At 32.9% G+C, this 23,082-nt stretch overlaps 2 protein-coding genes across 3 annotated transcripts in view; both read left to right on the forward strand.

Annotated features, from left to right (window-relative positions):
• LOC110020934 (AUGMIN subunit 6-like) overlaps window positions 1-3,088 on the forward strand; it is a 39,860-nt gene extending 36,772 nt beyond the window's left edge. Inside the window, exons 11-14 of the mRNA XM_020719238.1 lie at window positions 1,212-1,367; window positions 1,454-1,721; window positions 2,356-2,646; window positions 2,745-3,088. Coding sequence (XP_020574897.1) covers window positions 1,212-1,367; window positions 1,454-1,721; window positions 2,356-2,646; window positions 2,745-2,818 — 789 coding nt within the window. The 3' untranslated portion in view covers window positions 2,819-3,088. The remainder of the gene's footprint in view (window positions 1-1,211; window positions 1,368-1,453; window positions 1,722-2,355; window positions 2,647-2,744) is intronic.
• Window positions 3,089-10,953: 7,865 nt separating this feature from the next.
• LOC110020935 overlaps window positions 10,954-23,082 on the forward strand; it is a 57,747-nt gene continuing 45,618 nt past the window's right edge. Inside the window, exons 1-3 of one of the 2 annotated variants that reach the window (XM_020719239.1) lie at window positions 10,954-11,190; window positions 12,274-12,334; window positions 21,349-21,414. In XM_020719239.1, the coding sequence (XP_020574898.1) occupies window positions 10,986-11,190; window positions 12,274-12,334; window positions 21,349-21,414 (332 nt within the window). In that variant the 5' untranslated portion in view covers window positions 10,954-10,985. The remainder of the gene's footprint in view (window positions 11,191-12,273; window positions 12,335-21,348; window positions 21,415-23,082) is intronic. The other variant, XM_020719240.1, reaches the window with a different exon arrangement.

Genomic DNA, 23,082 nt, shown 5'->3' on the forward strand with positions numbered 1-23,082 from the left:
TTCCTTAAATAATTGTTCCTATTTTGAGTCATTCTTATTTGATTTTCCCATGTCCAATCGTGAAAACCTAAACTTTGAAATCTTGAAAGCAAAACTACCTGATCTTAATCGAGAGTTATCTTAAGTGATTTCGATCATTTAAGATGTAATTAACTATAGGGGATTGCCTCTATAGGGAACCAGGAACCCAGATAAAATAAACCCTATCTAATTTTTATGTTAGATAGGGGAACTTGTTGGCCTTTTTATAAAATATTTCGCAGATCAAAACGGATGTCACAAATTGTTTAGTCTAGATGATTAAATCCCTATTACAAGTAATATATTTATTCTTCGGGATAAATGTATTGCTTGTAGTATTGTATTAAATCATCTAAACTATTAAAAATGTGAGACTCGTTTGGTCTCACTTATTTTAAAAATTAAAAAACGTTACTTCTTTAAAAAAAATTATATTTATATTATTTTCAAAATCACAAAATCATCACCGTTTCCAAACTACGAAAGTGAAGTTGAACAATAAAACGGCCGACAGACATATGCAAGCGCAATCAATTCGAAAGCATGCTGAAACCATAGGAATGCACCAGAAAGTAGCCGGTGGCCAAAATAAGATAAAATATGCATGAATGTAAAGCCACTTACATATTCTGATGAAAGTAAAGCCTCAGGTTAAAGTAAAGTTTGCAATGAAAGTAGAAATGCTAGCCAAATTTAGTCAAAATCGCATTAAAATGGTGGGAACACTTCTTGTCCACTTCATATTGAATCACATCAAAAGCATACCAAGCAAGATGAAATGCGTAGACTGCTCTAGAATGTGTTTTTTCAATTATGGTAATACTACACAGGATGTTATAGCATGTCTGAATCAAATTAAATGTTTGTAATTTATTATTGACACATAACTTGGCATAGTGTCCGTCATACCAGGTCACAAATTCATTCATTTTTGTCCTTGCTGTTGCATCTAGCATCTCAAATTTCCTGTAAAATGTTGCACTGCATTATCAAAGTACACATAGTTCATTTTTATTAATTAAATTTTCCTTTTTAGCCCTTACATATATACTGCAGTTTCTGTGGCAGAATGGTGAAGTGTGTTATGAAAATTTTTTTTTGGAATACTTTCATTCCATTCAAATGGCAAAAAAACCATTCCCTCTTCCTCTTCTTCTTTTCATCGACTGATTACATGTATTGAAATATAGGAGCTTGTGAATCAACTGAAAGCAGCAGTACCAACAATGCAGAAGTCAATAATGGAGCTCACAAAAGAAGTGAATACTTTTTCTCCAATTTCCATTGATGTATGCCAAAAAAAATCTATTTCGCCTGTTGAGTCCCACAGTAATGGAAGAACTGCAGTACGTATACCAAATATATTAGCTGTGATGATCTTGCAATTTGATTGAATTTTTTCTACCTTTCCCTGGATTGGTTTTGTTTACAGAACATTGTACGCTCATCACTAACGCAGGAGAATACCACACATGCAATTGTTGAGATGGCTTCTAACCTCTCCTCGAAAGCCTCTGACAAACCTGCTTTGAAACTTCCTCATTTGTTTAATCTAACTCCAAGTTGGTCAAGGAAGAGTAATCACCTGGCAAACCAGCAGAATTCTGTAATTTCTCAGCCTGAGAAGCTAACAAGATTGTCTAAAGAGACTTCAGTTCCTCCACTTTTTGGAGGTGATGATGCCATTTTTACAGCAGAAGGTTGGCCCATTCTTTTGCAGTACTTTTATTTCCAACACTGATTTAACCGTTTCTTATACAGTTTTGCCTTCTTATTTATGATTCAAGTAAAGTGCCAAAATGTTCCCCTGATTATTTACGCACGGCCATTTTAGCTCCATACTTTGAAAAAATGCCAAAAGGAGCAGCATGTATAATAATATTGCTCTTTCTAAAAATAAAAGATTTTAGTTAATTAAAATTTTTTAACATCAAGTAATTTGAATTATACAAATATTGTAGCAACAAAAAAATTCTTTTGAAAAAAATAATAAAATCAATATATAAATTTTAAAAAAAAATTCATGAATTTCGTTACAATGTAATTAAAATAAGCTTAGTAATAAATTTGATTTACTGAAAAAAAAAAAGAAGATATAAATTCTAAGAATACCCCTATACTTAACACCTTAAATAGTAAACTTTGTTTATTTTAACTGTGATACTGTTTCAACACCTGTTAAAATAGTCAGGGGAACTATTTTAGCACTTTTATAAAATCTGGGACAAAAATGAGCTGCGAATAGTCAAGGGACTATTTTGGCACCTTCCTCTTTATAATTATATTGTACCATGCCTTAGCAAGTGTAGCGTTTTATTTCTTCCCAAATTGCAGATAGTGATATGTATGCTCGGAATCTCAGACTCGCTGTCCGCGAGGCTGCACTGTCAGGGCCATCAAATAATTCTGAAAACAAAGGGGATAAAATAAACAATGCTGGTTCGGAGCATTTCTTTATTCCCCTATTGATTGATGTTCCTCAAGAGGAGGTTGGTGTGGTAGATACTGGCAGAAAAGAACACCTTTTTTCTTCTTGTGAGAGTGAAGAATCTTTGGAGCTAGTTTTATCGCCTACATATTTGCAGGATGAGCCAGTCTTTGATGACTGCTATGAAGATTTGCTTGGTGCGTTCATCAAAGTTCAATTTTTTTTTCTTACTCAATTTTTTTAAACATCTATTGATTGCGTTAATATGCTCTCAACGATTTATGTTGAATTGCAGCTCCACTGTCAGATACTGATGCTGCCTTAATGGAAACTTACACACTTGCTCCTAGTTATGAAGAGTATCAATGATGAGCTTGAATTTCTTTTTCGTTTTTTTCCTTGTCCTATGTAACTTTTCATCTGAATATTGTCTTCCAGTGATATTTGAGCTCATCAAATCTGTGTGTAACTTTTCATTGTGATGTTGAATTGAACGGTTGTTGACTTGTTGGTGTGTCTTGTGAGGAGGAATTTTTTAGGAGTAGATTTATGCACCCAAGTCTACATACATTTTATTGTATCTTTTTATAGTGTTCCAAAATGGAAAAAAATAAGCCCGTTGGCATGAATCCATCTTAACCATGCATGTTCTGTCAATCTGAACAAGAATTTTAAGTACCTTTCTTATTTTTTTTATTTTTATTTTCTGACATACACGCTTATATGTGCGTATGCCACATATTTATGACCTTGAATCCAAATCCTGTTGAAAGACAAAACCCTCAATCATTACCATGAATCCAAATCCTCTTGGTTGAAAGATAAAACTTTCAATCATTAGGCTAAGATGACTTGCAAGATTCAACATATTCAGTTAAGCATTTAAACAATTTTTTGCGGGTCATTATTAAGCCAAGCGTCTATTCATTGTGCAAGGAATTTAAATGGTTCTATGCAGTTGTTTACTACATATAAAAAACAATACATCTAGCTCGCAATTGTCAGATCAACAGTTAAAAACTGTTAATCTTCAGTCTTATAACATGGGATCTTTGTAATGTATATATCTTAGTAGATTGTGGCAGCAAAATTCACTCTGACAGATAAAATGTCTTGTCGTGAAATTTAGTCATAGCAGATTCATCCCTCACCTCCCACTCCTCTCAACACAGTTGGGCTCATGGGGGTTCATCAGCAACATTCTGAGATGTGGCAAGCACTTCTGCGTACGCCTACATGCCGCAGCTTGCGATCACAACAAAGACATAAGCTTTTTGGGAATTATTGAACTTGGGACGGCCGGTGCGTCCCGTATGCCCCGCCTGTTTATTCGAAGCTTTTCTTTTGAAGTTGTGGATCTTAAAATTCTTGAAAATATAAATCTTTGTTTTATTATTATCTCATAATTTTGCATCTTTATGGAGCAACTTTTGCTTCCACGCACACTGATTGTTTTTTAGATTTCTACCATATGGGGCAGAACCAAAATTTGCTGTCAACCGTGAGAGAACTTGGGAGTTTTAATAATCACCATTTGAAACCTCTAATTGTCTGCAGTTTGATTCTTGCCATTGACCAACAATAGAGCTTGGCGTCTATGGAAGCTTCTTGTCATTCATTAATTATCCTTATTAAAAAATTTTTTTAAGACTTTTCAATATTTTATTAAAGTAAACTAAATACAGTAATAAATATAATATTTTTTAAAAGCATTATTATTTTTTTTTTTGGAAAATTTAGTGTCACGCCCAGCTTTATTACAAAATAATAAAAAAAAGTACAACTCACACAAAAAAAATCAAATTTCGATCAATAACTAAAACAAAGGAAAGAGGTCTAATGAACAATAGAAGACCATCACAAATCTAGAAGACCTCAAGATAAAGTAGCTCCAAAACATCTGATTCTTCAACATATCCTTGTCTAATGAAGACAAAGCATCCAATCTAACAACTCCGATCAGAGCATCAAATGCATCTTGTATCTACTCCCTCAAATGAAAACAATAAAGGAAAAAGAAAGAAAATACCAATCCAAAAACCAAATCCCATCCAAAAGTCACAGCGAAGGACAAATAAACGAACCTAAAAAAATAGAAAAAGAGGGCAAAAACGAACATAAGAGGAAAGATAAAATAAAAGAGAGAGCTAAGATAAACTTACCTAAAGAAAATAAAACTATTAAAATACCGTTTAAATGCTATAAATAATTTTTTTAACAAAAAAGCATTTACAAGTTTGATTGAATTTTGATGTAAATGTTGGAAAATATCATTGCTCGTAACACCAGAAACAAGAAAATATTACATAGTAGAACAAAAAGATCATACCATATCAACTTTGAAAAAACTAAAAAAATCTCCAAAAGCTCCCCTTCAAAAGAAAGCAGAGCAATCCCAACCAACAACATCAAACATAAACCAAAAGAAGCTATCCTCTGAATTAAAAATAGTAAATAAAAATAAAAGTCACCCCCAAACTAGAAAATCAAACCCAAACCAGAAAGTCAACCAAAAATTAGGATGCAAGAGAGAAGATAGAAAAATAAAAATGAGCTCAGATAAACTTGTCTGACGTGAAGAAAAATAGTAAAATACCTTCCAAATAGTATAAAAATTTTTACCAATAAAAAATTATGTGTATGGTTGAATTTTAATGTAACGGCTGGAAAACATCATAGCTCGACCAAAATGCACCAAAAAGAAAAAAGATCAAAGAATGTCTGAAAATATCAATGCAGAGGATGTAAGAGTGGAAGGAATAACATGAAAATCAAAACCAAACATCTGAATAGAGAAAAACACAACCACCATAAAATAAAACATGACAACAAATAAACAAAACCAACAAACCACCTAAAGAAACTTGGACCACCAACACAAGAAAGAAACAAACAAATAGGAACAAGATTATTAAAGATTATAAAAAGCCTTTGTCTAATGGGGGCTCTTTTTAAAATTTTCATTTTTCTACTCTTCTATTTGATCATCCAATGACTTTATGAATAAGAATATTAACCCGAATCAATTTTTTATTAAAATTATTTATTTTAAACCAAATAAAATAAGTTGCGACAAATCAATTTTTTATTAAAAATTTTATTATTTATTTTAAACCAAATAAAATAAGTTGCGACTCGAACAACCATCACATGAAATTTTATATAAATTTGTCAAGTAATATTTTTAGAATGAAATAATAGTTGAAAAAAAAATTGCTTTGAAAAATATAGAGAATCTCATTAAAAATACTAGAATTAAGAAGGTTATGACAAAAAAAATACACTGAAAAAATAAATGATTATGAGTTTCAAAATTACTTGAGGATAAAATATAAATATAATTAGCAGAGATGCTTCGAGAAGTGAGAACGTCACAAGTTTTCATACCATTATGGGCTAATTTCCTACTATGAATAGCAAATTTAATTGAGAACCCCTTATACCAAATAATTTATACTAATCAACAACAAGAAAATATCATAGAGTAAAAGATAAATATATTTATGAAAATATTTGTTTTTCCCATTCTAAAGACAAAAAAGTATTATTGAAAATATAAATATTGTAAATCTCTTGGATGTAATGAGAAGGAGCAAAAATATTAGCATACAAAGTTCAATAACCACTAATAATAACATCACAATGCATGGTATTTTTTGGATAATTAAACGATGAGAATATAGAATCCACAAAATTTTCAAATGAAGAAAAACCATTAAGCTAAGGATCATAATAGAAAGAAAGCTTACTAGTAAAGTTAACTTGAAAAGGAAACTAAATATTAAACTCTCAAAGCAACATTATAAAGATCTTTCAAAAAATAGTAGAATTCTCAAGGATACACCAAATCAAAACATAATGATTTAAAAACCAATTTAGCTAAAATCGAGTTAGAGTTGTAGATATTCCAAATGATCCTATATTTACACATAGTTTTGATAACATCTAGAGCTGACAAGATAAATACCACCAATATGTTTAGATAAAGTGATTTTATTCCAACCAATACATGCATCATCTTATTATTATCATTATAATTAATAAAATTATTAATCATAGATGATATTTTCTTACGAGAACCTTTTTGCAAAGTTGAAGACTAAAACCAATATTATAAATAATTTCAAATGGTAAATTTAACAAGTTGAATTCTACCAGCCATAGAAAGAAATTTCAATTTTCAACCAACAAAACAAAAATAGAGCTTATCCGAAATGGTCTGACAAATAGAAGTAACAAGTCTAGAGAATTTAGTAACAACCCCAAGATATTTCCAAGGTAATGGCTTCAAAGTGAAACCACTAATATACTGCTATTGAAATAAAAGATCCACCGAATTAAAAAAGCAGATAGAAGATTCAGTAAAGTTAATTTGAAGAACAAAAGCTTAATAGAATCATAATTAACATTACTGAAAACAAGGAGATAACTAAATTAAATGAGAGTTATTCTTATTATTGCTACATGCATTAAGAGAGCATCCATGACAATACTAAAAAAGGTAAGGAGATAAATGACATCATTGCCTTAAATCAGAAGAAGAAGAAGAAGAAAAATAGTCTCTCATGTCACTATTGATAACAATGGAAAAATAATTATTGTCATTGCTAGTTTTAACCCAATCGATAAAGGGAAAAGAAAGCATCAAACAATGCATATGAAAATAAATAAAGTTTCTATTAACTTTATCAAAATCTTTTTTTAATATCAATTTTAGTACAAAACTTTTTCGAAGAAATGTTCGAGCTAAAACCATAAAGAAACTCATTTGCTAAATATGGATATTATCAACAATATCACGTCCTTTTAAGAAAACTGATTGAGTAGAAATGTTGGAGCTAAAACCATAAAAAAACTCATTTGATAAATATGGATATTATCAGCAATATCACGTCCTTTTAAGAAAGCTGATTGAGTTGGATGAATAATTCTAAGAATAATTTTAATACGATTAGCAACTAAAATAACTATCACTTTGTATATTGTATTACCTAGAGAAATATATCTATAATCATCAAGGCATTTAGCATTATTATCTCTGAAATGGTAGTAATAATAGTATGCTTAATTCTATAAGGAAGTTTGTCAATTTTTAAAAAACATTTAACAACATTAATACAATTCAATTCAGTAAAAAATCAAGTATAAACCATCAGGACCCAAAGTTTTGTCAGTGCCAATGAAAAAAAAGCATCTTTGATATCCTTATATTAAAAAAAAAACTAAAAATTCCACCCTATTAACAAGCAACTTAATAGAAAATAAATGATCATAACAAGTAGATCTCTCCGCATTACAATTAAGAAGATTAGAAAAATAAGAAATGACTTCATAAGCAATGCCCTATTGATTATTCACATGCTCTTTATTGATCTGAATTTCCTTAATAAAGTTAGAATTTCTTCTACAGTTAGCCTTCTAATAAAGAAATTTAATATCTCCTTTAACCTTATAAAGCTAAGAGCACTTAGCTCTTTGCTTAGCCCATTTATAATCACAAATATTTGCAAGAGTAACATCCTTCTAAAGCATAGAAGCCTGCTAAATAAGATTCATACAAAGAGGATCATGTTCAAATTGATTCATTACCAAATTATTCCTATCCTTTAAATCATCAATTTAATTTTTTAAGATTGGTAGAAGAGTTCCAATTCCATTTTATCAACGTCATCTTAAAAGTTCTTAATTTTTTTACATAAGGAAAAAAATAGGATCAGATTGAACAGAAATGAGTCAAGCTTTAGAAACAATATCATAATATATATGACAAGAACTGAGAAAATTTTTATACATAAATCTATAATTAAGTTTACAGATTTAACCAAATACACAATATTAGGATGATGACGAATAAAAAAGAATTAAAAACTAACAAAAAAGCATTAATCCGATAATAATTACATAAAGCTCCATCACGAAGACATCTAATATGGTTATCTAGTTTATTATTAAACCAACTAAGAGAATAATCAACATTATGAAGCTCCATCAAACCATTAAAAAAAATACATTTATTAAAATCAACGCCTACTAGGAATGGGAGGAATACTGCCAGCTTTCTCCTTATAATTTCAAATACCATTGAAATCACCAAATAAAAGTCATGGCTCATTTATATCAAGACTAATAGTGTTGATGAAATCCCACAATTCTTTTCTTTTATTATCATTAGTATCAACATAACAAACAATAATATAAAACCAAGTTGAAGATGAGAAAAAAAGTAATATCATGGGTGTTTACCAATGTTTAATATAAAGAAATGCAAAACCTTAGTATTCCATTTGATGTTTACCAATGTTTAATATAAAGAAATGCAAAACCTTAGTATTCCATTTGACCAAAGTCCAACCATTACTAGCTTTTTAAAATTATTAACACTCCCTTTAAAAAGAAATATCTTCAAATAGTTAGTATTAAAAGGGCCAATCAAATTTTTATTAGAGAGATTGGTCTTTAAAAAACATATAAAATTCATTTTATAATCACTAATAAGCTTTTTGCAAGCAGATAAATGGGCCAATTGTTTAACCCTCTCACATTCCAAGCAACAAGATTAGGACAAATCATTAAAAACAGAAGAAAAAATAAATACATAACAAAAGTTATGAAACAACAGCTTTTTTCCCACCTTTCTTCATCTTAGAAGTAATAAACTGAAATGAGCGAATATCTTTTTCAGAAGAAACTGAAAGACCATGCTCTGAAGAAATATTCTTATTAATTTCATTACCAATATCAATAGAAACAATATACACTTATCAGCCTGCAATTCATAATTATTATCAATAGAAGCAGTATATATCATCATTTTTCACATTTTTGTTAAGAGTATCACATTATTTGAAGACTTATCAACAAAAATTAGTATTATCCAGAGCTAGATTCACAAGCTTCTTATCAGCCATAAAAGGTCAAACATAACTTAAAATCAAATTGTTATCTAAAATAATACATGTAGACACATTTGAAGGTGGAATAAGGGAGGCATCATTAACAATAAGTGAAACTGGAACTATAAAAAACTTACCACTACTATTATTAATAAAATTCGTTATATTTCTACTCCAACCTCGAAAAATAAGAGCAATAGCCAATTGTTTCTTAAATAGATTTTTCGGACATGTTAGAAAATCATGAGCAATTGTATAACATGATTTACATGAAGATGTTTTCCATTCATAAATAACTTTCTGTACGAAATCTTTACCTTTAACATTTAAAATAACAAAATATGAAAGAACAAAATCAATATTGACTTATATACTTGCACGAGCAAAAGATAAACAATACATTTTCACTGTTAAAGGATCAACAACACGGGGTGCACCAATCTTACTAGCAATTTTAGATATACCCAATTCTGACTAACAACACAAAGGAATATTAGAAATTTTAACTCATATCGGAACATCTTTGAAATCTTCCTTTATAGGCCTAAAATTATGAGACCATAACTTTTAAATAAGACTTACCGTAAATAAACCATGGTCCACCAAATGAAACCATTTTAAGATCTTCAGACAATTAAATTTAAATAAAAGAAACCTTCATCAAGAGATAAAAGATCAATAAAACATTTGAGCTTCCAAATCTTGTTGATAACCTGCAAATGATTGCCATAAAATAGTCTTTTTCCTAAAGCATACCCCACAAGAGACAAACACCACTGTTTTGAGTACTCATCGATTTCAACATCAAAGAATGTAATTTTTCTCATTAGGTAAATAAGATATATTAAAAAAATGAACCATTTAGGTGAGATGATATCAAACCTTTCCTATTTAAATTAGGAAAAGAACTCAGAACAGAAGTAAAAAAAGGGAGAATAGAAAACAAAGAAGTTTCTTTGATATAAATAGCAAGGGGAAAAACCCCGAAAAAAAAGTCAAACATAGTAGGAAAGAGAACAAAAAATCTCGAAAATTCCTCAGAAAAAAAGAAGAACCCAGAAATCTAAAATCACCAAATCAATAGCTCAACCATATAAGAGAGCTACAACCCAAAGGAAAAATCGATCAACATCCCAAAAAAGAAAATCTTACTAGAGTATTTCAAATAGTTAACCGGAAAATATCGGAAAGAAAAATCCAAAAAAAGAAGCAAAAATAGAACCGAAGAAAGAAAAAAATACGGTAAAACTTCTCTCAGAGAGGGAAGAAGAAACCACTAAACTCCATACAAAGCCCTCGATTCACCTCCTAAAACTTCGTCAACGAAACTCTCAACAACAATTAGCGGAACGACTCAGATCACGACCACTCTGAGGTGTCTTTGCCGCACTCCACTCAGTCCGTAAGATACTATGCATTTAAATTTTTTTTTAAAATAATTCATATTTTTATATAATATTAATGTAAATTTGCTGAGAGGGAGATCCAACCACTAAATTTGCATTAATTTGTGTCAAATTGGGGTAAGTTTAAAATCATTAAAGTTTATTTTATTTAAAATCAAAATTTGTTAAAAAACAAAGGGGCATTCACCTACGTAGGACACAATTCTCATGTAATTTAATATCTCACCCCAAACTTCCATGTTTACGCGTAGTAATGCAAATGAAAAGCTAATAGTTCTAGACATTATCGCTAAAATATCGGAGAAAAAGCCCGTTTTTCGGCTCCGGTCGCATCAATTCATTCAATTGTCATCACTCGGCGATGTGGGGAGCGCCGTTGGTCACAATTTCACTTCTCCAGTTCGTTCTTTTGCTGCCGATTCTGGGAGCCGGAGCTCTCAAGGTAACCCTCCCTTCTCTCTGATTCTATGAGTCTTAAGATCGATAGGCCTCTTCTTCTCCCTCTGAAAGTTGAAAAAATTGCGATTTTTCAGTTCGTAGCTCGCTTTTCTGTTTTCTTTTGATGATTTTGTATGAGTTCACATAAGCAAATAAAGTGATTGAATTTCGATATTTGAAGGCATTTGGCCTTTGTCTTATTTAAAAAAAATGTTATGTTGGATAATATTGAGTTGGAAAATTTCATGTTGATCCATAATTCAAACCGGAAAGACGAATTTTTTTTCCTTCTAGGTTTTAATGTCAAATCCGGTGGACAGTCTGGAATAATAAAATCGAGCAGAAGAGGGACCGGCTGAGATCACATGTCGAGTTTTGCGTGATTTTAATGGCATGTTTGGGCTTAGTGTTCCTGTTTCTGCACTGTTTTTTTTTTATTAATTTGGCACATGAAGTTGAGTTTTCTAATTCGTGTTTATTGAATGCCTGTGAAGGGTTGAAGGGCATGCGATGCATGGCAAGAGGATGTGGAAAATTTGATTTTTTTGTGTGTGTGTAATTTTTTTCTTTTTTTGGGAATTACTCCAAGATGGAAGAAAATTAATCAGCATCGCACTGAGAGGAATCTTATAAATGTTCAAGGCAGTTTTCCCAGGATGAATTGCTTTATAGGATTTTCTTGAAAGCTTCTATAATTTTAAAATCTGTTTTCAATCATTCATTCTATTCTCAATGAAATAGCAGTTGCCAAGTTTTTCTTCAGATTAAGACTCATTAATGAACATAGAATGTTAAAAAGACGGATGTACCTATTGCATGATGTCACTGGTAATGCAAGATCTAATTAACAATAATGAGAATAGATTGTAGTGATCTGTGGGCTTAAATTCTTTGTAAGCATGGATCCAATGTGCTACAACTAGGAAATTAACAATCGGCTTACAGGTTTTTTTTTTTTAATTAAGTTGGTTTATTGTTGAGTCACTGTTGGTTTGATGCTTATTTCTTTAATAAGGGGAAGATATATGTGAGGTTGCTATGCTAACTGTTTGGTGATTTTCTGCAATCATTTTTTTTTTTGCTTCAGATGAGTTTAGTATTGGGAAAGCAGTGGGTTGCGGCTTGGCACTTGGATTTTTCTTCAATTTGTAAGAGTCAAAGTTTGGGTTGAAGGCGATGACTAGATTAATGTGGCTGCTGTTGGGATCATCTTATTGTTACAAAAATCGATCTCATCTACTTGTCTTTTAGTCCGTGGTGCAACTATAGTGAACTACTGGATTATGATAACAAATTGCATACAAATGCTACTCTAATTATTATAGTTTGAATTATTGTAATTATTGGGATTGGATATTTCGTATTTCAAGAATTAGACTACTTTGAAGTTTTAGACTTTTAGAGAATATTGATGTTTATAAATATGAGATACGTGATACACCATTGATGAACTTTTGGCTTAGGGCTTGTTTGGTTTGTTGAAAAATGAATGAAATATAAAAAGAATGCATTTGAGTTGAATTTTAGTGTATTTAAATTTGTTTGGTTTAATGTATAATAAAAGCAAGGGTTTATATTTTTGTTTTTGGTTTGAAAAAAAATGAAATCAATTAAAATACAGTTTGTGGTGGTAGTGGGTAGTGGGTTGGTTGGCAGCGGCTTGTAACGACCAAAATTTTCACAAGCAATGTATTTGGAATTCATTCAAATATGACGAATTTCAAATACATTAAAATTGAACTAGGGAGTGAATTCTAAAGGCACTGAAAATTTATACTACATTTGTTTTTACTCCAACCAAACACTTGGAATTTTAAATTTCCTGCATTCCTTTTACATTATGCTCCTAATTTTGTAAACCAAACAACTCCTTAAATAGAATATCTTTCTAGTTTTTACTATACAAGTTGGCTGTGCAATTCTTCTGATTGTGGTATAATTGCAAAAGTACTTAATTCTTTGGAAAGTCCTCTTCTTGTATTGATGTAAGGCATGATTTTCTTATTTTGGTTTTATATAATCTGAATCCAAGATCTTAGATGGCTATACAATGTGAAAATAAGAAACATAATACCTAAACTACATCTGCTAAATCTTAAAAATTTATTAGGTTTTTTAGCATGAAAAACAACAGGCAAACACTGAAAACAAGATATAAAATCATAATTACAATCTTAATTTCTCAACTTTGGTTTAAATCAAACATATTGATCACAGAACCATTTTCAACATCTCCAAACGATTGAGGGTTTGCTTGTTGCCATTTTTTTTTGTTTTTGTTTTTGTTTTGTTTCATTTTATTTTTTCCTTGTTGGCAATTTTTTTTAGCATATTTTTCGGATTATGATATGTTGAAATCTTTTGATATTAATCAATTCTATAATCACCACATTCTTGTTGAAATGCAATTTCATATTTACATGCTTTGCCCTTTACTGCTGAACATGATTTTTGGGTGAACATGTAACTCTGTCTTTCGTAGTAAATAGACATTATATATAAAACATCTTGATTGACTGCTCACACATTCATCCCTTTATTCCAAAGGAATTCTTTCGCGCTTTAGGCACATTTATGTATTTTGATTTTGTAGTAGATAGAGCCACCGATTCTATAAATAAGATTTCTATTAGCCTATGTTTCTAAAGACATTAGGTACAAAATTAGTTCGTGACTTTCTAGCTTCCACATTTGCTCCATATCAAAATATACAGGCCGTTTAAATTCAATTCAAGTGGAGCTGCACGTTTATCTCAAGCCCAATTCATATATTCCATTGAGATACCTTAAAATCATCTTCACTGCCTCCAAATAGTTCTAGCCTGGATTAGTTTTATATTGGCTAATCACACTGAGCCTTTATGCTGAAATCTTGTCTGCTGTACAACATTGCATATATTACTCCCAACTACTTTTTGGTGAGGTTCTCGCAGCATTTTCATCCTTTAATGTTGATTACTTTTTCTTACTTCATATGTTGGAAAAATGTGTTCAATATCTTTTGTATCCTATATTTTAAACCTGATAAGCACCCTTTTCAAGTAAAAAGTTTGGAATAGAAATAGTTCCTTAGAAACTCGCTTTCTCTTTATCTCCTTTCGAAGAATATTCTTTATAAGTTTTTAATTTCAACTCTACTTTGAACCATTTTTTCAACTTTTGATGCTTTTGCATTGCTTTAACTTGCAATGAACATGTCATTAGCATACAAAGGGTGAGAAACCTTTTTTAAAACTCCATGTTTCTTACAATAAATGTATGAATCATAATCTCTTCATTTGAAACCAATCTTCAACATATAATTATTAAATTCACGTATCATATTCTTGATGATTGCTTAAGCCCATACTAGGATCCTTTAAAAGACATACCCAATTTCAGCTCCCTCTTAAGTGAAACCATCAAGTTGCTTCATGTATATAGTTTCTTCCAACTCCCATAAAGAAATGTCATTTTCAATTACTTTTGCTCTAGCCCCATATGAGTTGAGTAATTATGGGAAGCAAGATTCTGATTGGGTTTTTGTCTCACAATTCGTGAGAACTCCTCATTTGATCCCATACCTTATTCTGAGAAGCTCCTTGCAACTAGTTTTTTTGTGAATCTAACTCTCTTTGATTTGTTATAACATTCGTTCTGTCTAAGCAAACGCTTACAAATAATTACTTTTTGGTGTTTTGGCCCACTCTCCCATTCCCAAGTGTTTTTTTTGGCTTTAACAATGTCATTTGTTGCTGTGTAATTTCTCCTGTTGACTTATTTCATCATTTTCGATCATATTTTTGTAGGATATTTGATCATCTCCATTCGCCAAATCTGTATCAAAAGCGTATTCTATCAGATTAACGTGTTCGTACATTTTGTTCAATAGATTATGATCAAGGCTCTTCAAAATTGGAATAAAAAAATTTTTAGGTTGGTTGTTCCTCCTGTCCCCTCATGTTACATTGTCTCTTTAGTATCAACTGACTTGTGTTTTATTTGATGACATAATTTTAGCTATTTTTTGTTCATTGACACAACATTATTAATCATCCATTCAATAAATCCCGGGTTCAAGAATCATAACTTGTACCTTTAAATCATTTAGAGTAGCCGATAACAATGCATTCCCTACATTTTGCTTAGGCTTGTTGCTCTTTAATTGTTCACAAGCTCTACATCAAATGACTCTTAGCATGGATTAATTAGTTGACGTTCTACTCTAAGCTTCTTAATGCGTCTTGAAACTAATGGTTGAGAACGACATCTATTGAACATTGTACTGCTTGGTTGCTTCATCTCGAAGCTCTTAGGCAACACTGCATTGCTTAACATGTTTTATTTTTTCTAGAATGATCACGTTGAACATCTTTGCCAAACTATTTTTTTATGGAGTCATCCCCGCTATATACTGTTGATATTTTCTGATATTTGTTGAATTTTGTAAATTCATCAGCACAAAATTGAAGCGCATTGTCAATCCATAGTTTTTTCACTTTCTTGCAAGCTTGACTTCCAACAAGCTTTTATTCCTTAAGTTTGTAGAATTCATCATTTTTATATCTTAGAAAATTATATGCCCATATCTTTGTTGAATAATCAATAATGAAAAAAATATATACCTTGCACTGCCATATGAGCTTACTCAATGATATGAATAGATGCAATTAAGGACTCCATTTGTCGAGTGCACAACAATCGTAAATTTGAGTCTTTTTGAATTTTCTATAACATTAAAAAATTAAGATTTTTAATCTATACAACAAACATTGCTTCTTAAGCACAATAGTTTGCTTTGACTTATGTGACCAAGCCTCCTATGCAATCATTGGGTTACATTTACCCTGTTAATAGTTGCATTACTAAATCCTCCAATAATTATTCTTCCGATCAAAGAATACAATCCATTATTTAAGATTCTTTTCGTGACAACAAATGAGCCTTTGTATACTTTAAAGCTCCCACTTTTATTGCTGAGTCCATAACCAAGTGTCTAGGATTTCTATTGAAATCTAATCTCTTGAGCTCAAGTATATACGTCACTTATTATAATTTTTTTTTTAATTTCATCAAATGTCGTGATTCTCACTTTGCCAATCTCCATAATCCTGAAAATCTTGCATCTTGTAATAGCTCAAACCAATATTTATTTGGGAACATGTGGAAAGTACGCCCAAAATCATGAATCCACTTGTTCAACTGGGTGGGAGAGGATTGTCCGACCCTTTATCTGGGCTAGGTTGGCCACCCAAGGGGAGGGGCCTCCCCCTCCTTAGTTGTTTACTATATAAATATGCTCTTTTCTTGGTTCATGGTTAGTTTTTTTTGCTATGTGTTCTGTTAGAACAACCCCCCTGTCTCCCCCGTTTTCCCTCTTAAGGCTGTATTCAAGGACGAGTGGTGCCCCGACTGTATATCACTCCGAGGTGTCCCCTGCCGCCCTCCACCCTTCTTCCTGCTCGCTGCAGCTGAACCACAAAACCCTTCCTTTTCTTCTTACTGTTGCCCCCATCTTCCGTAACTAACCTTTCATCCCGCTTGTTGCATTTCAATTATAACACCCTCTTTTTTCTTCTTACTTTAGCCCATCCATAGTCACCTTTCCCTTTTCTTTCGTCCAACCAATCTTCCCCTCCCCCTTGTGCCAACTTATCACCACCATGCCACCTCCCTACTACCCTCCAAACCGCAGTCCATCTGATCCTTGTTTCCCTCCAAATGACAGTCCACCCGCCCTCTGCTGTCCTTCAACCACATCCCTACTTTCCCCCACTTGCAGACATTATCGACAACTCCCTTGGCACCTTGATTCCTGCCTTAGTTCGGCGTTGGTATTCATTTTCTTTCATTATTTATTGCTTTTATATTAGTGTTTGTTATAACCTCTAATTGATTTTTATTATAACAGTCTTGTTTCGTTGTTGTTTGTTTAACTTCGGTATTAATTGGTAACAGAGCTAGTCTAACCCTAATTATATCCTAGGGTTTCCTAGCATCCGCCATACACAAACGATCTCTACCAAAAAAATTTCTTTTATACCACCAAATATCCTTTCCACTCCCACAAATTTCAAACCATAATCATGTCACCAAGGAGATACAAATTTGACTCTACGCGGGAAGAGATACAGCGAGAACTTTGTTGTCTTCAACAGAGGTTTTCGATTATATATAATAGAACCCAAGGGGAGATTTACCTTCAATCATAACATGGAGAGTTGAAGGGAAGGAAGGGATGGGGATCTGAATCCCTTCTATACGGATGACTTTAGTGATGAGGAAGATAAAACCTGACACTTTGGAATTGAGTATTGGAGGAGGTCCAGAGAGGATACTACATATGGAGGATATAGGGATTGTTGATATCAAAGTGGATCTGCCGGAGTTCGATAAAGGTATGAATCGACTTTATCAAATGAATACAATCAATTGAGAGAATCTTCAAGTACAAAGATATCAAAATACAAGAGGGTGAAACTTACAACCATCAAATTGAGAAAGTACACATTCTTGTGATGGTAAAACTTGCAGAGTCAAGGAAAGAGAGAAAACAGTGACAATATTATCAAGTGGTAGAAGATGAAAAAGGAGATGCAGAGAAAATAGTTACCACCTCATTACTACCAGGATATATTTTCGAGACTCCACTACCTGTGACATAGTGATCTATTAGTGGAGAAGTACACAACATAGTTTGACTTGTTTCAGAGGAAGTGTGAGTTGGTCGAGCTAGAGGAACATACCATAAACTGTAATTTGAGGGGTCTGAAGCCTGCTATTAGCAATGTTGTATAGCTGCAACTTTATTGGCCATTGAGAGATGTCCAAACTTTAGCTCTGAAGGTGGAGAGACAGCAAAAACAAAATTATGCAACCACCGCCATTCAATAAGTCACCCACAATTGGAGACATCGACAGGAGCACACCTAAGAGAGCTAGAAAATTGCTTTTGATAAGGATAACCGCCTTAAGTGAGAAGAAGCCCAAGCAGTAGCATACTTTATATAGTACCCACCGAAAATGCTTTATATGCTATCGATTTGGGCACCTCGCCTCCAGCTGTCCAATGAGTTTATTCGTGTCTTTCACCTAACACGACGTAGTGGAGGAGGTAAGCAACGATGAGGCAGCTGAGGATTAGGATGAGGTGTATCATTTTCCACCGAATGAGGGTGAGATACTCATGGTTCGACGGGTCCTACAGATTGAAAATACGAGGGATCCGCATTGGCTTTGCTGTAACATATTCTACACCTGTTGCATTGTGAATGAAAATGTATGCAATCTCATTATCGATGGAGGGAGCAACAAGATGGTGGAGAAATTGAGCCTCATGACCCAAAGGCATTCCCAACCGTATTCTCTAACATGGCTGAAGAAGGAAAACAAGGTCAGCATTGGCCAGAGGTGCCTATTAGAGTTTTCGATTGAAAACCAACTGCAGGATCAGATGTGGTGCGACGTGGTCCCCCTTTGTTGGGGGATGACTTTGATAATTTGGCCGCAGAACTCAACATAACGGATTCAGAATGCTTTAGATGAAATCTTGGACGCTTGCCATCAGATTTGCACCACTCTTATAATAAAAGACAAAAGGCCAACATCAGGGCCCTAAAATGAAATCTTGCACACTCCAGCTTCTGCATTCCCCAAGACATTAAATGCTTTAAGATTTGTACATGAAGTTATTGATGTCAAGTCAAGCAAAGCACCTGGAAGGACATCAAATGTCTCAAAGTTTGTGCAAGTAAAGCATATAAATATACTAAGCATCACACATAAGTATTTTTTACCCGCATGTGTTTTGGCATTATCCTAAATGATTAAACTTTAATGTCCGAGAATGCTGTGTGGGTTAAAATAAATGTTTCAAGCTCAAATCAAATATGCCCCACTATGCATACAAAACTATTTAAAAATAACTCTAATCAATAAGTTTAAGCACCTGTATGTGCTGTAAACAACGTGTTGCTCGATCACAATGTTCGAGGATGCTGCGTGGGTTAAAAACTATTTAATATATCTAATTTACTCTGAAATATGGGCAGAGCTGTTTAAAAATCAACTCAAATCAATAAATTAAAATACTCACATGTGCTCCAACCAACTTATTAAATGTTTTTACACGTGGTCTTAGAATTCTGCACGGGCAACATGCTGCCTTGCTTGTGGGTCAAGGTCGTAAGACTCATAGTTTTGCTAGTGCGATCCTCTTCTCTACAGGGGTAAGAGTTGACAATGTCCTTGGTCTGATCCTCCTAATCAAGACATAAGTTGACAAAACTGAGCTCCCAATCTTGATCCTCCTAATCACAATCAGATTTGACATGACCGAGCTCTTGGCATATTAGTCTGTTCATGCTCATGAGATCGGAGTTGAAATGTCTAATGCTTATAATGATATTTAATTAACTTATATCTCGATAATGGTCGTGTTGATAGTGAATCTCAATCGGAGGGGTCCATTTCAAAATCAAATCCCAAATTCTATTTCCAAAAGTCAAATAACTCTATATCATGAATCCGATCCTCTGTAGGTGGGGCATAGTCCACAAGGTTCAATTCAAATAGCTTAAATTCATGATGATTGACATACTTATTGCGCATCTTAACTGGAAGGGGTCTATTTATAAAAACCAAAATTTAAAATCTAAAATTTGTATAATAATCAAATAAAATTTTTTCACTTAATGCTAAAGAACAAAATCAACCCACTCTCCGCAATCATCCATCTAGGTGGAAAAATTTAATGTTGACTCGAGATTACAAAGAGCGAATGGTATATCGGTTATACAACTAAATTTAAGCTCAAAATAATCCCATGCCAATAAGGACATTGCCCGAATTCTCTTTCTGTATGGTTTGGTTTGTAAACTTTACAAAAGAAGTGATTACGATCAGAGTTATCTGACCTGGTGGTTTGCCGTCAAATGACACCATTATATTACAGTCGCTGTTGTAGCTCTTATGTTCCCGACAGTTTGCCCTTTGAGTTGTGAATCATAAGATATATTTGATATGACATGAAACTCTCTGAAAGCTAAGCTCGACTTAAATTAATTCCCTTAAATAAATAATCACCCCATGTTTACAAGGTTCTCTTAGACGAATCAAGCCATATATGTTGGTAAGGATCCTTTTGTTAGGTTGGGTCGGCTACCTCTGCTGACTAAGTAGATCAGGGACAATGGCAATCCATGATGACGAAACCATGAGATCTTAATTGAGTTCTTCATCATTTCTCCCACTATCCGCTCTAAGCTAATGGTGGTAATTTCATTATTTCAAAAATTAAATTTGCTGCTTTCATATGCTAAGTTTGAATACTTAGCGCCTAATGAATAACCTTAATCGAAAGTACTCTTATCGGGAGAGGTTATTAACCATATAGACTTGCACCTCTGGGATGCTCGTACCCAAAATTTTAAAGTTCCCTCATAATGAAGGAGAAATCTCTAGGTAGTATCTTATCTAGTATTTAATCTGTCTTATAAAAATTTTATCCAAAACTTAACATATAATAAGCTCTCGATGAGAGCCCAATGTATTTTGAATTTTTGGAGCTTACATTGGTATATTTTATTTTTATAATTTTCTATTTTTAGTGGTTTCTACTTTTAGAATTGGTTAAAGTTGGTAATTTTTATCTCCATTTTCTAGCATGAGGATTTTGTGGCTTTCCTAATGTGGTGGTCTTTCTGTGTTATTTATCTTGTAATCAATGTTAGGAAATTGAAGAGGAATAATTATTTTCCTTTCCCAAAACCTACACAAACAAATTTATGAGTTGGTCATGCAAACTAAATTTTACGCCATACTGATGTAATGAATGGGCTCACACCACAAGTATTTTGGAAAAAAGGGAAAAAAATGAAACAAAAATGCTATTTTCAACTTCCCTTTTTCTAGTATTGTATCACCATGTTTATTATCTTCTTATACCCTATTGTTATTGTTTGTTGCGACGGAATCTGCATATTTTTATTTTTTATCTGCTTTCACAGTTGGGGTAGAGTGTAATTCATACCTTGTGACTTCTAACTTATAAAACCTGCTGTTTGCTAGATGTTCAATTCATTTCTTAAATCGCCCATCTTTTGCTAATGTTTAGGCATCGTTTGAAAGTAATTTTATGCACTGACCCCTAAACTTTTCATTTTTTTGTTCTTTTTGTTTATAGGAGTTTGATGAAGCAACTACGTCAAGGTGCTATACCCATCCTCGTTATTAAGATTGATTTCTCGGCGTAATGTTCATCTTTCTGTTTGTCAATCAATTAACTTTAAGACATGTTTATGATTTAATTGTATAATTATTTTTTTTTCTACTTTTATTGCTATTACTTGAATTCAAAAGAAATAACTATCTGATGAAGCTTTCCTTCACTGTATTAGCTTACTATCCTGTCAGAAAAAAAAAACAAGGTTCTATCTTTCATAGGTAAATCACTTTGTTGTGGCTGTCCGAGTGCTCAACAAACTGAAATTGATTTGCATTAATGAATTTTATTAATTTTTGCTTAAAAACATTCAAGATTTGTACTCTACTGTTGTGTTTAGGGGTGTAAATGAGCCGAACACGTGCTGAACCTGGGCTCGCTCGTGTTCGGCTCGTTAAAAAATACGAACTGTTCACGAACAAAGAGTTGTTTTGACAATTGTAGTTACGCAGCCGTAAGATTTTAAGGGTTGTTAAATCTTATTATTTAAATATAATTTAATTTATTTTTATTCTACTTTTTTTAATCAATAGTTTTAATTGATTATAAATCTTTGTAGCCATCAATTAATTTTTTAAAAATACTACCCATCAATTATATATATATATATATTTTATTTCGAGCAAGTAATTATATATCTTTCGAATGGCGGACGACTGCTCAGTTAGAGTTTCGAATGACGATCGCCATTGAATCTGTTGCTCGAAGCTTACGCTCATTTCTGCTTCGTCGGCTCGCGCCCTCCTTCGTTGGCGTGTCTCCGCAACAACTTCACTGTACCTTAACTCGGACAGCTCTCCTTGCTTTGATGGCGCCTCCTTGTTTGGTTGAGCCAGACAAAGTCTCCCTTGCTCACGTGGTGGGTAACCCTCAGGTGGAGTTCGCAGTGAGATTCCCCTCAAGTTATAAGAAATCTCGTGAGGGTACAGATGACTGTCCTTTTATTAAAAAGGGAAGCAGAAAATATGGAAAAGAAGCAATCTTTTCCTCTGAATCAGAAATTTCTACCATGACGGAAAAATTCAAGTTTGCTCTTATTGAAAAATTTCAGTGGGGACACCCTCCTATGGAGGTTATTAGAAAGAAAAGTGAGACTCATGGATAACAGACATGTGTTGATCCAACTAACAGTGGCTGAAGACTACACCAGAATTTTCTCCAAGAAATATTTTAATATCGAAGACAAATCAATGAAATTACTCAAGTGGTCTCCTAATTTCGACCAAAATCATGAAACTCCCACTACAGCAGTATGATTTAGTTTACCTGATCTCAAGCTACATTTTTTTCACCATCAGGTTCTCTACGCTATTGTGGCCATCTTTGGGGATCATTTGAAAGTAGATCTGTTCACTTTCAACCTAATTAGACCCTCGGTGGTCAGAATACTTGTGGAAAGATATATTACTTTACCTGATATTACTGAAGTCTGGCTGGGCACAACCATAATGGTTATTGGTAACAAATCATCATGGAACACAAACCTCCATATTGTGCCCACTGTAAGATGTTTGGTCATGTCCTTGATAAATGTCATAAGTTTCATCCAAATTTGAAATCTAAGGTTCAAGTGAATAAGGATAAGTCTAACCCTATTGCTCTGGACATTTTAGTTACGTCTGGGGATGATGCTACCAGATAGGAAATGTCTGTTGCCCCTGAGGACCCCCCTATGACACTGTTGTTACTGTTATT

The sequence above is a fragment of the Phalaenopsis equestris genome, unplaced genomic scaffold (genome assembly GCF_001263595.1).
Source record: "Phalaenopsis equestris unplaced genomic scaffold, ASM126359v1 Scaffold000113, whole genome shotgun sequence".
NCBI lineage: Eukaryota > Viridiplantae > Streptophyta > Magnoliopsida > Asparagales > Orchidaceae > Phalaenopsis > Phalaenopsis equestris.